The following is a 13,610-nucleotide window of genomic DNA, read 5'->3' on the forward strand; positions in this document are numbered from 1 at the left end:
GGTTTCTCAAAAAGTTGAAAATAGAGCTACTATACGATCCAGCAATTGCACTACTGGGTATTTACCCCAAAGATACAAATGTAGTGATCCGAAGGGGTATGTGCACCCCAATGTTTATAGCAGCAATATCCACAATAGCCAAACTAAGGAAAGAGCCAAGATGTCCATCAACAGATGAATGGATAAAGATGTGGTATATATATACAATGGAATATTATGGAGCCATCAAAAAAAACAAACCATGATGGGGCGCCTGGGTGGCTCAGTGTTAAGGCATCTGCCTTCGGCTCAGGTCATGATCCCAGGGTCCTGGAATTGAGCCCTGCGTCGGTCTCCCTGCTCTGCAGAAAGCCTGCTTCTCCCTCTCCCACTCCCCCTGCTTGTGTTCCTTCTCTCACTGTGTATCTGTCAAGTAAATAAAATCTTAAAAACAAAAAACAAAAAACCATGAAATCTTGCCATTTGCAACAACGTGGATGGAACTAGAGGGTATTATGCCAAGCGAAATAAGTCAATCAGAGAAAGACATGCATCATATGATCTCACTGATATGAGGAATACTTAATCTCAGGAAATGAACTGAGGGTTGCTGGAGTGGTGGGGGGTGGGAGGGATGGGATAAGTGGGTGACAGACATTGGGGAGGGTATGTGCTATGGTGAGCGCTGTGAATTGTGTAAGACTGATGAATCACAGACTTGTACCTCTGAAACAAATAATGCATGTTTAAAAAAAAAAAAAAAGAAGGGAAAAATGAAGGGGGTGGAAATCGGAGGGGGAGACGAACCATGAGAGACTATGGACTCTGAGAAACAAACTGAGGGTTCTAGAGGGGAGGGGGGTGGGAAGATGGGTTAGCCTGGTGATGGGTATTAAAGAGGGCACGTATTGAATGGAGCACTGGGTGTTATATGCAAACAATGAATCATGGAACACTACATCAAAAATTAATGATGTAAGGTATGGTGATTAACATAACATAAAAAAAAAGTTAAACAGGGACTTTCCGACTTTTTAAAAGATTTAAAAAAAATCTTTTAAAAAAGATTTTATTTGTTTGAAAGAGAGAGAGAGACAGAACATGAGCAGCGGGGAAGAGGCAGAGAGAGGGAGAAGCAGACCTTCCGCCGAGCAGGGAGCCTGATGGGCTCAATCCCAGGACCTTGAAATCATGACCTGAGTCCAAGGCAGATGCTTAACTGACTGAGCCACCCAGGCATCCATGACTTAGTAATTCTACTCCTAAGTATATACCCAAGAAAATTAAAAACATACGCTCACAAAAATATATGTTCATAGCAGCATTATTCATAATGGCTGAAGATATCCATTAGTTGATAAATGGCTCAACAATATATGTAAATTCACATGCTTGAATATCATACAGCCATAGGTATAAAGCACTAATACATACTATGATACGAACCCTGAAAACATGTTGAGTGAGAGAAGCCAGTCACAAAAGGCCATATATAGGCATACTTCATTCAACTGTGCTTCACGTTATTGAGATTCACAGTTATTCTTTTACAGATTGAAGGTGTGTGGCAACCCTTTGTCAAGCAAGTCTATTGGCGCCATTTTTCCAACAGCATTTGCTTACTTTGTGTCTCCATGTCACATTTTGTTAATTCTCATAATATTTCAAATTTTTTCATTATTATATTCTTATACGGTGATCAGCAATCATTGATGTTACTACTGCAATTATTCTGGGTGCCATGAAATTATATCCATATAAAATGGCAAGCTTATTTGATAAATGTTGTGTGTGTTCTGACTGCTCCACTTACTGGCTGTTCCTCCCTTCTCTCGCCCTCTACTTGGGTCTCCCTATTCCCTGAAACACAATATTGAGATTAGGCCAATTAATAACCCTACGATGGCCTCTAAGTGTTCAAGTAAGAGGACCACGTCTCTCACTTTAAATCAAAAGCTAGAAATGATTCAGCTTAGTGAGGAAGGTATGTCAAAAGCTGAGATAGACCAAAAAAGCTAGGCCTCTTGCACTGAAGAGCCAAGTTGTGAATGCAAAGGAAAAGTTCCTTTTTTAAAAAATTTAATTAATTTATTTTTTAAAGATTTTATTTATTTACCTGACAGAGAGAGAGACAGCAAGAGAGGGAACATAAGCAGAGGGAGTGGGAGAGGGAGAAGCAGGCCTCCCGCCGGGCAGGGAGCCTGATGTGGGGCTCGATCCCAGGACCCTGAGACCATGACCCGAGCTGAAGGCAGACGCTTAACCGACCTAGCCACCCAGGTGCCCCCAAAGGAAAAGTTCTTGAAGGAAATGAAAAGTGCTATTCCAGTGAACACACAAATGATAAGAAAGTGAAACAACCTTATTGCTGTTATGGAGAAGGTTGTAGTGGTCTAGAGAGAAGATAACACCTGCCACAACATTCCCTTAGCCAGAGCCTAATGGGGAGCAAGGCCCTAACTCTCTCTAATTCTGTGAAGGCGGAGAGAGGTGAGGAAGCTGCAGAAGGGAAGTGTGAAGCTAGCAGAGGTGGTTCATGAGGGTGAAGGAAAGAAGCCGTCTCCATAAAAGAGCAAGGTGAAGCAGTAAGTGCTAATACAGAAGCAGCAGCAAGTTATCCAGGAGATCGTGCTGAGATCATTAATGAAGCTGGTTACACTAAACAACAGATTTTCAACATAGATGAAATGGCCTTCTATTGGAAGATGCCATCTAGGACTTGCCTGGCTTTAAAGCTTCAAAGGACAGACTGACTCTCTTGTTAGGGACTAATGCAGCTGGTGACTTGAAGTTGAAGCCAGTGCTCACTTACCATCCAGAAAATGGTAGGGTCCTTAAAAATTATGCTAAATCTACTATGCCTGTGATCTATAAATGGAACAACAAAGCCTGGATGACAGCACATCTGTTTACAATGCGGTTTACTGGGTATTTTAAGCCCACTCTTGAGACCTACTACTCAAAGATTCCTTTAAAATGTTACTGCTCGCTGATAATGTACCTGGTCACCCAAGAGCTCTGATGGAGACGTACGAGATTAATATCAATTTCATGCCAGCTAACACAACATCCATTCAGCAATTTCCATGGATTAAGGAGTAATTTCTACTCTGAAGTCCTATTATTTAATTATTATTATAATATGGTTATAACTGCCATAGTGATTCCTCTGATGGATCCGGGCAAAGTAAAGTGAAAACCTTCTGGAAAGGATTCACCATTCTAGATGTCATTAAGAATATTTATGATTCATGGAAGAGGCCAAACTATCAACACAAACAGAAGTTGATTCCCACCCTCATGGATGACTATGAGGGGTTCAAGACTTCAGGGGAGGAAGTGACTATGGATGTGGAGGAAAGGGAACTAGAATTAGAAGTGGAGCCTGAAGATGTGACTGAATTGCTGTGATCTCATGATCAAACTTCGACAAGATGAGGAACTGCTTCTTATATATGAGCAAAGAAAGTGGTTTCTTGAGATGGAATCTACTCCTGCTGAAGATGCTATGAAGACTGTTGAAATGACAACAAAAGATATAGAATATTACATACATTTAGTTGACAATGCAGCAGCAGGGTTTGAGAGGATGGACTCCAATTTTAAAAGTTCTAGTGTGGGTCAAATGCTATCAAACAGCATTGCATGTTATAGAGAAATCGTCTGTGAAAGGAAGAGTCAACTGATGTGTGAAACTTCAGTGCTGTCTTATTTTAAGAAATTACCACCGCCACCCAGCCTTCAAATACCACGATCAGTCAGCAGCCAAACACTGAGGCAAGACCCTCCACCAGTAAAAAAGTATTACAACTCGATGACCACTGAGATAATTCTTAGCATTTTTCAGCAATAAAGTAAATTTTAATTAAAGTACGTACACTGTTTTTTAGACCCAACGCTATTATTGCACCTAAAAGACTGGAAGACAGTGTAAATGTAACTTTTATATGCACTGGGAAACCAAAAAATTCCTGATTCCCTTTATTGCAGTGGTCTGGAACCAACCCACAACAGCTCCAAGGTATGCCTGTGTTGTAGGATCCCACTCAGAGGAAATGTCCTGAATAGGCAAATCCACACAGAAAGTAAATTGGTGGCTGCCTAGGTAGGGGGCAGAGTGGAGAGGAAGTGCTAATGAGGATTCTTTTTGGGGTGATGAAAAAGTTCTGAAAATGAACAGTGATAGCTGCACAACTTTGTGAATATACGAAAGCCTACAGAATTGTACACTTTAAAAAGGGTGAATTTTATGATAAGTCAATTGTATATCAGTTTATTTATTTATTTTTAAAAAGATTTTATTTATTTATTTGAAGAGAGAGACACAGCAAGAGAGGGAACACAAGCAGGGGGAATGGGAGAGGGAGAAGCAGGCTTCCCGCCGAGCAGGGAGCCTGATGTGGGGCTCGATCCCAGGACCCTGGAATCATGAGCCGAGCCGAAGGCAGACGCTTAACGACTGAGCCACCCAGGCGCCCCAATTGTATATCAATTTAAAAAAAAGGTTAAAAACAAAAGAAACCCCCAAACTTCTCCTAGTTTCAGCTGCTGTTCTTAAACTGACCAGCTATGGGACACCTGGGTGGCTCAGTCGTTTTAAGTGGCTGCCTTCGGCTCAGGTCATGATCCCAGGGTCCTGGGATCGAGTCCGGCATTGGACTCATTGCTCAGCGGGGAGCCTGCTTCTCCCTCTGCCTGCCTCTCTCTTTCTCTGACAAATAAATAAATAAAATCTTTAAAGAAAACCCAAAAACAACAAAAAAGTGGCCAGCTATGCTTTCCAGTGAATCCTTGCTGGCTATTTTGGCAGTACTTGCCTTCACAGATCTGCTAGAAGGCACCCCATTGCTTCCTCCTGCTCAGATACCAATACCATGCAGTCTTGTGGTTGTTGCTGGTTTATTCCTCTCTGCTTCTATTTTGGAGTTTGTGGAAATACCTTGTTACTTAGTTTTGCTCAAAATGTTCATGAGGTTTTGGCTGTGCTATCTAGCTGCTCTGTGGGTTTTTATGGAGAGATGAGGAAAGACTGAAAAGCTGTGATGCCACTCCCCAACATCTTCCCAGAAGCCTCTCAGCCTATTCATGTCGGCAAGTCAGTCAGTAGATGGGAATCTGAGCACCTCAAGTAAAGGTTCTGAGATAGGCTCCTGGGGTCTTAGGGGCTGCACAGGCTGTGGATCCCCTGAATTTGAGAAGTACATAAGTACAGTGTCAAGCTGGGGAGCTACTAAGTTTCCATCTGGGTAGATTTCAGAAGTATATGGGGCCACCAAAGCTGGAACTGTTGTCTAGTGAGAAGGCACACAGATTCTGGACTCTAACCCCGGCACAGGACCTTCTCTAAGTCATTTACTTTTTCTGAACCTCATCTGTCTCATCATAAAATGGGAACAGGACTGCTTACCTTGCAAGTCTGTACATTTGGTAGTTTCTTCTTTCATTTACAGACATTTGTGAGGATTACATGACTGACACACAGTGGGGGCTCAAGTACTGTGAGATATTTCCTGTCCATAGTGCTTTCTTGACTATTTCAGCATCTAATGACTGGAAGTGCAAGGAACTGAATTCCTATGATGCTCTCTTTATAACACCACTCAGTTCTAGGGGGTCTCAATGACCACTGCAAGCATGTCAACTTGAAGTGTCCACAGCAAAGGTAGCAGGGAGACAGGCTGCTGCTGCCACCTAGCCGATGCCCTGACCCTCCCCGATCTGGGAGCCTGCAAGGAGGAACCCGTGCCAACCCCCTGCCCTGTGCTGAATGAGGCTGGTACAGCCTGGCCTCCCTGGATGCAGCGTCTGTCTGGCTTCAGGCTAAAGAGGCTCGAAACTGACCCACCAAGCATGTCTGAGCATCATTCCCTCCCCAGCCCCTTGCACAGCAGTGACACTACTCCTGCCACCTCTCTAGGGAGTCTCCAGGAGACACATGGCAAGGCCGCAGAGCTACCCTCCACACACAGCAAGGTCTGGACTTACAGTGTGAGCATTGTTGATCTTCTTCACTTCCCACTGGCCCTCTCCGGTGTAAGTCAGCAGGGAGATGGCCCCATCCGAGCTCCCACAGGCCAATATTAGGCCATAGTCATGGGGGGCCCAGCACACAGAGTTTACTGCAGGAAGGAGGGAGGCATAGTTAGCCGACTTTGATTTCCCAGGTTTACCATTTTACTAAATTTTTAAAATAAAAAATTGCAGGGATTACCAGGAGGAAGATAACGAGATTTTAAAAACCTATCACCTATGAATATCATAATTTCAAAAACCTTAACAAAAAGTAGGATGAGATGAAACAGATAAAGGGGATTAAGAGTACGCTTACTGTAATGAGCACGGAGTAATGGATAGAAATATGAATCATAATATATACCTGAAACCAATATAACACCATACATTAGTAAAAATAAATTAATAAAACTAGGAAAAAAAGTAGACAATAATTTGAAAATAAAGGCCAGTACTTAAAACGAATAAAATTAAAAAAAACCAAACACACACCTCACTGTGTTGTTTTTTCCTTATTTCGCTTTAGACTGGCTTTAGGTCTCAGGGCCTTACCTCTGCTGTGGACAGATGACAGAAAAGCCAACCAAACCCAAGGGACAAACGAGGAGCATCACGAGGGGAAGGGCATGGGAGTGGCAGCCAGGCAACAAGGCCCCGCCCACCTGCTCCTACCACACTCGCTGTACCTGAGGAGTCGTGTCCTGTGTGCTCGTGCGTCTTCTCCCAGGTGCCATTCTCCTCCTTCCAGATAATGACTTTCCGGTCATAGGAGCAGGATGCCAGGATGTTGCCATACATGGGGTGGGCCCAGGCCACTTGCCACACAGGACCCTCATGACTACAAGGGGACAGGGTCAGAGGCTGCTCAGATGGGTCACAGGAACCTGCAGTGCTCTGCCAGCCACTACCCTGGACGGACCTGAATGGCGTTCTTGGTAGGCAGATACAGCATCTCAGGACAGAGCTGCCTGAGAATTTCAGAAGGGAGAGCTATAGGAAGTCACTGCCAAAAGAGACCTTTGTTGGGCACTGAAGATCCTGAGGCCCAGACGTCACAGAGGCCTTGAGAACAAACCAGGACTCTGAGCCTCTCTGTCCCGAGTTGACAGGCCCCTCCCTCCCCTGACCTGCACTGCAGCCAGCACCACCTACACGGGCCGTCCTCAGGAGGAGCCTCTCGGCCTATTCATCTGTGCACCGGTCAATGCAGGCTTCGCACCACAAGTGCTCAGGAGGTATGTGTAGAGTGAATCGCTACTCATCCTTCCAGATGGGTTACCTTTTCGAGCAGGCACTGTTTCATGTTCGCTACTATTCTCTTACTTTAAGGGCAGGTCTCTCCTCTGCTCCTCTGATCTTTATGCATTCCCCTGGTGAGTACTATCTGAGCACAGACCCGGTGCTGGGCTCTGTACTGGGGCCGTCTCTCAGGCCCAGGCAAGGGTGGGCACCCAGCACACATGAAGTGACACGGCAGACAGGTGACGGTCCCGGCTCTTTCACCCCCACTCCCATTCTCTAGCTGTTTGACTTTAGGCACGGGCCACGTCCTTTCTATGGCTTAGTCTCCTAACGGAGATATCAGCAAGACTTCTTTCACAGTGTGCTCATGAGGGGAAATATAGGTGATAACTCACATAAAAAGCCTGGAACAGTGCTGGGCACAAGAAAAGAAAAAAATTATTCATGCCTGTCAGCTGGTATTGCTGCTTCCTGTTCACTCCTCCAACCCAGGGCTGCAGACACTCAAAAGTGTCCTCCCCTCCGGCTGGGACAATACCCAGGCCTCACAAAGGAGCTGCCAGGGAAACTCCCAGGAGACGAAAATGTCCTGCACCTAGCAATAGTTTAAACTGAGGCAAAAAGGGACGCCTGGGGGGCTCAGTCAGTTAAGCGTCTGCCTTCGGCTCAGGTCACGATCCCAGTGTCCTGGGATCGAGTCCCACATCGGCCTCCTTGCTCAGCAAGGGGCCTGCTTCTCCCTCTGCCTGCCTCTGTCTCTCTGATAAATAAAATCTTAAAAAAATATATATTAAAAAAAAAAGTATATTAAACTGAGGCAAAAAAAGAAGGGGGTGTGAATTTTTTATCCCTGACAGTGCACATCTTTTCAGTGTTAAGAAAAACAGGGCAGGTGTGACCTCCTCTGGCAGAGCCGGCAGCAGGCTGCACAGGGCCAGTGGCATCTGACCCCTCAGTCACTCCATTTTTGACACTCAGGGAGAGGGGAACTTCTACACCCCTCTCCCCAAATGGCTACTTAGTTATGCCTTAATTCAGTTAACAACCGTGTACTGAGCTCCTACTTGTCAGGGCTCTTAATTTCTCCTGTGCAGTCTGCTGAAGGCTTTGGTCCCTTCTCAGAATAATGGCTACAACACATGGAGCTAGGATTATAAAGGAAAGCCAATTATAATGAAATACACTAATATGTATTTAAAATGTTAAAGAGGGATTTATAATATAGTGATACATGTGCTTCTCTGTTAGCACATTAACTAACAAGCTCTAGTGGCAGGTCTAATAACCACTCTCACTTCAAAGTAGTGATAAGCCTAAGTGCTATTTTGAGAAAACTGTAGCTGGAATGTGATATGAAGATATCTGTGTCTTCTACTGGTAACAAAGTTCCAGGTGCTCGGAATACTACTGTCGTTTCTGGCCTACATCCATCATTGAAGGAAATGCTAACTAGCTGAGTCACTGACAATAAAGATGTGATTTTTTTTCTCAGCCCCAGTTCACCAGCCCCTGAATTCTATCCACAGAACCCTCGGAGATCTGTGGAACCCAGGTTAAGAACTCCTGTTTATTTGAAAGGCAGTGGGCTGGGGGAAAGCAGTAGAAGTGTAGCCATAAAAATGAGCCAGAATCTCAAGAATCTTGTAGGGAGAGGGGAAAGCAAACATTTATAAATATTCACTGAGTATCTGCCATGGGCATGCAAATAGGCAAAATTATAGGACTTATGTAATTACTAATGCATTCTTACATTAACATTATTCTTCTTTTTATTACATTAACATTATTCTTACATTATTGCCTTTGAGTGACACTTTAGATCATGTTGGCTAAACTTAAAAAAAAAAAACAACCAAAAAAACAAAAAGTTCTTTCCCACTTTTAAAAGCAGCAGTAGCTACTGAAGACATGCTGTGAACAGGCTCTACCCGGGAGGAGGCAGCAACACCCCATTGTGAGGGTGAGCAGATGAAGTCTTCGAGAGGTAGACTGACTCTTACCCAAGGTCTTCTGGTGGGTTTTTGGGAAGTCAAGTTGGGATTCATCCTGCTGAGGACAGCTGCCTGGCTGGGACCGGTGTGTCCTCTCTGCTAAATGCACTGTGGGGCTCCTCTGATCTGGGTTCTCAGCTTTTCCTGCCATGTCTGAGAAACCCAACCATTCTGAGAACCTCACCCAGACTTGGCTGCACTCACCCCCTGAGGTCGGCAATGAGGATCTGTCCTCCATTTCGCACATCGAAGATTTTGACAGACCTGTCTGATGAGCAGGTTGCTAGGCGGGTGCCATAGTAGTCCATCTGGGCATCGTGCTGCAAAGGGAGGATAGCTTGGGAAGCCTGCAGGCTGGGTGGATGGGAGTGGGGGAGTCACCAGGACAGAATCTAGTTTGGACCAGAGTTCACCTGAAATTAATCTAACCTCAAAGCAGCATCACTATCAGGCAACAAGCTAGCATCTCGACATTCCATTTCTCAAGACAGGCCATGTCATTCTGAAAGGGACAAAAAAAACCATACCTAGCTGCTTTCAGACCCTTTACATACACAGGGGAAGCGGTTTCCAATCCTATTCTGTATGGTGGGTATGGGAGACGAAACAGTGGCTAGCTAGCCTCCTTTTTCTTCTTCCTTCCTCAGGCCCCACCATGTTCTGAGGCTCTGTGGGCTACTGTGAGCTGCAGGTTCAGCTCAGCCCCAGACCCTGGGGCTAACGCTGATGCAGAGGAGCAGCCTCTGAGGGCCCGGAGGGCCCAGTGAGGTCCTCCACAGTGCACATCTGGCTTGGACACAAAGGTCTATTCAGACGTTTGGGCTCCTTCCTCCACCCATGGCCCTAGATCCTTTGTGGACCTTTGTTCCTGGATTTTTACTAGACCTTTTTCCTAGTAGTATGTCCAGTACCCCAGACTCTCCACCCATGCCTTAAATGTCACTAGTCCCACCACTGATGAGCCAACCTTCTCGATGCTGATTGGCCATGTATACGTAGGGCCGGTCTCTGCCTACAGCTCGTCTATCTTGTTCCTCTGAGCCTCAAGGCCTGCTGTCCCACTGCACATCCTGGTCCTTCCTCTTTGCTGCCTATTCCAACAGGTGGCACCTTCCTCAGCTGTCTCACCTTGGGGCTGTCAGGAACTATCAGCTGTCACTCTTTTGGTATTCAGGAACAATTAACATCCTTTCAACAGAAGCAGTCATTCTGTTTGCTTCAACATTCCTTCCTCACCTCCCTGAGAAAAACATCCTGACTCTTCTTTGGAAGTCAACCCCCCCCACTATTCTAGGTCTTGGCTTCTTGGAAGAGAGGCAATGCAAGTGTTTAGATTTCTTAGGTACTTCTCCTGCAGAGTGCTGCCACACACTTTAGGAGGAAGTAAGGCACAGTACCTAAAAGATTTAAATCCTACCTCCTTACCTTACCCTGCTGTCTGGAAAAAATGACGTAATTTCCTTGAACCTCAGTTTCCTTCTTTTTAAATGGGGCTAATGGTGGCATCTACTTTAAGGGTTGTTATGAAGGTTCACTGAGACACTGAATGAAAGTATATGGCATGGGGTCTGACACTTAGTGAACATGCAGACATCAGCCGTTGCTATTTTGCCTCATCTGTTTCTCAAACCCAAACTACACAAGTAGGTAGCATATCCATTATTTTTTCCATTTTAGCAATGAGGAAATCAAGGCCGGCTCAGAAGAGTTCAGGAATTGGCTAGGGAGCCTCAGATTGGATTTTCTTACCCAAGCTACCACACTGTCTCCAAGAAGGTGTGGTTAAATGACTGTATTCAGGAAACATATACAACTTGAGACCAGGCAACCTCTCAGAAGATGAAAAGCAACCATTGGTGGGCAGGAGCCCTGAGATGAAATGCTGTAAGCTGACTGACCAGAGTCTTGCCCAAAGGCTGCCTGGACTGCTTGGCCCTGCATGAAGCAGAGTCTGCATCTTTGCTGCTAGAGACTTTAACCTCTGGACCTTCTCCCACCGCCCTGTCCTCTGATACTGAGCCCCGTATTTATCTCTCAGGAAACGCCCTGAGTTAATGACTTCTGGTTCAAAGGGCTTTGCCTGGCCCACTGTCTGTGGTGGTCCTACCTGGCTCTGCTCTGGGCTTTCACTGTGCCTGCTCTTTGCCCTTGTACTAAGTTACCTTCCCATTCTCTCTTCTTTCAGCCCCCCTTCCAAAGGGGCTAAGCAGTGGCAGCATGGGGAAGGCAGGTGGGAAGAGACTACTGTCAAAAGTTTCACACTGGCTTAGCCTACATCCCAGAGCAGGTTACTTTGTTGGCCTGGAGACTGAGGGACTTGAGCCATAAACCATTCCTAGGTTCCTCCTACCAGAGAGTGACCAGAATGCCACAGCCCTGCCAACATGGCAGGCATTGCTGGGAGACTGACCATATGTTGAGGCCACAGCCTGACTCAAGGGTGCAAAGCCACACTGGATTCATGAATGATCAACAGAAATGTTTCCCCTGCACTGAAATGCCCATAGCTATAGCCCAAAAGGGAAGGCTAAAGGAATACTTACAATCATGTCCTCATGGGAGGTGTCCACAGTGTTAATTACTGACACCTAGAACCAAAGATACAGTTGGTAAATGAACAGATGGCAGTTAGAATGCAATCATCTTATTAAAACTACCAGGCATTACCAAGGTTCTTGACTGCATTTGTTCGTTCACTCATTAAACATTTACTTTAAGTACCTCCTTTTTGCTAAGCACCGTGCCAGGGACCGGAGATATAGACATAAATTAAGTATTCTTGCCCCCGAAAATCTTGTAGAGAAGTAACCCTAACATGGAAAGATAAGTACTTTAACAGAAGTTTACATGTACTATAGTGGCCTGAGGAGCTGGTGGTGGTAGGAGACATGAACTGAGGCTTAGATGATGAGGAATTTGCCAGGTGGCACAGGGGAAAAAAAAAAAAGTATAGTCCAAGCAGAGGGAATAACATGAGCAAAGAGGGGAGAATGGCAACCAGTCTTCACCACTTTTAGGGTGAAAAGGGACGCTGGGGGATCTATGGCTGTTGTTCCCGTCCTGGATGACAGGGCTTCTGATCTCACAGGCAGTTTTGGGCATATCAGAGTTAATACCTAAGACCTGGAGAACTGATTCAAGGTGGACTGCTCCCTGGTCCACCACCTATGACAGATCCTAGGCTGTCACCTACTGGGATCCAGGGCTGAGCAGCTTATGGGGCTGGAACACAGATGCCATGGTCATCACCCTCCCACTCACTCTATGAGGTCCAGCTCAAATTATGCTCCCCCCTTTTTTTAAATTTTATTTTATTATGTTATGTTAGTCACCATACCTTACATCATTAGTTTTTGATGCAGTGTTCCATGATTCACTGTTTGCGTGTAACAGTGCTCCATGCTATAAGTGTTCTTATCAGCACCATGCTCTAACCAACTGAGCTAACCGGCCAGCTGCATAAGTGTTCTCCTTAATACCCATCACCGTATGCCCCCCCTTCTTGAAGATTCCCAGATTCCCCAACCAGCTGGACTCCTCTGAATATCTGAAGCACTGAATGTCTACAACACTTTACACCCTTTCTTCTCTCAACCAGAAGGTGAGCTCCTTGGATCCAGGGTCTGTGTCATCCACAGTTCTGATCTTTTCAAATCACCCTGCACAGTGCTTTGCAACCAAAAGGAACTCAGTGACTGCTTGCTGAATGAATAAGTAAATGAACAAAAACAGTTTTACTTTGCTCAACCACTATTCTTTTTAAATTCTGGGGATAGAAAAGAGTTGAAAGGGAGGTTTCAGTTTGGAACTGATATTTCTTACCACTTCCCCCATTTCATCTTTTTCCAGCACAAGCCCTGCAGGTATAAAGTCTGACTTGACTTTTCAGAAAGGTGGACACTGGAAGAGGACAGGTGCAAAGCAGTTCAAAAGGTACTTATCAAGTAAGCACAGGTTCTCTCATCAATTTCGAGACTTCCTAGTAAGTGGACCTCCAAGGTCTGCAGAGGCAAGATAAAGAGAAGCGTCTCCTACTCTTGCCAAGCTGTCTAGGTTACCCAAAGTGCTTTCACATGTGCACCGGGAAGGACAAAGGGCAAAATTAATTGGAGCGGTCTGATAACTAAGGAACTGAAGGAGTCCAGAGAAGAGGGAGCACTTGCCGAAGTGACAGAGCTGGTTAAAGGAGGAGCCAGAAAAAGAGCCCCACCTGTTAATTCCCAGCTCACAAAGCTTTCCACTCCACTACGCTGCCTATCTAGAACATAAAGTAGCTGTTACACTGAATTCCCTAAATCAACGGCCAAGGGGCTAAGCAGAGTCAGGAAAAGTTTCCTGGTAGTTTCATTCCAGGTCACCAAAGGGCCTTAAGGATAACTAGCATGT

General features: G+C 45.3%; 1 protein-coding gene across 1 annotated transcript; it reads right to left on the bottom strand.

Moving 5' to 3' along the window:
• Positions 1-5,609: 5,609 nt before the first annotated feature.
• LOC145719290 (protein SEC13 homolog) lies at positions 5,610-11,850 on the bottom strand. Its single transcript, XM_081810787.1, has 4 exons — positions 11,768-11,850; positions 9,429-9,544; positions 6,678-6,829; positions 5,610-6,098 (listed from the first exon to the last, which is right to left on the bottom strand). The coding sequence occupies exons 1-4, from the start codon at positions 11,771-11,773 to the stop codon at positions 5,932-5,934; spliced, it is 441 nt and encodes a 146-aa protein (XP_081666913.1). The 5' UTR covers positions 11,774-11,850; the 3' UTR covers positions 5,610-5,931.
• Between the last annotated feature and the right edge of the window lie 1,760 nt (positions 11,851-13,610).

This window comes from Leptonychotes weddellii, unplaced genomic scaffold (genome assembly GCF_054177405.1).
Source record: "Leptonychotes weddellii isolate Sample4059 unplaced genomic scaffold, ASM5417740v2 HiC_scaffold_372, whole genome shotgun sequence".
Taxonomy (NCBI): domain Eukaryota; kingdom Metazoa; phylum Chordata; class Mammalia; order Carnivora; family Phocidae; genus Leptonychotes; species Leptonychotes weddellii.

Excerpts from the sequence above, each read along its gene's own strand:
- LOC145719290 (XM_081810787.1), bottom strand. Across the intron at positions 6,830-9,428 it reads CTCATTGCCGACCTCAGGGG|TCATGAGGGTCCTGTGTGGC; the intron begins GTGAGTGCAGCC and ends GTCCCCTTGTAG. Across the intron at positions 6,099-6,677 it reads CACAGGACACGACTCCTCAG|TAAACTCTGTGTGCTGGGCC; the intron begins GTACAGCGAGTG and ends TCCTTCCTGCAG.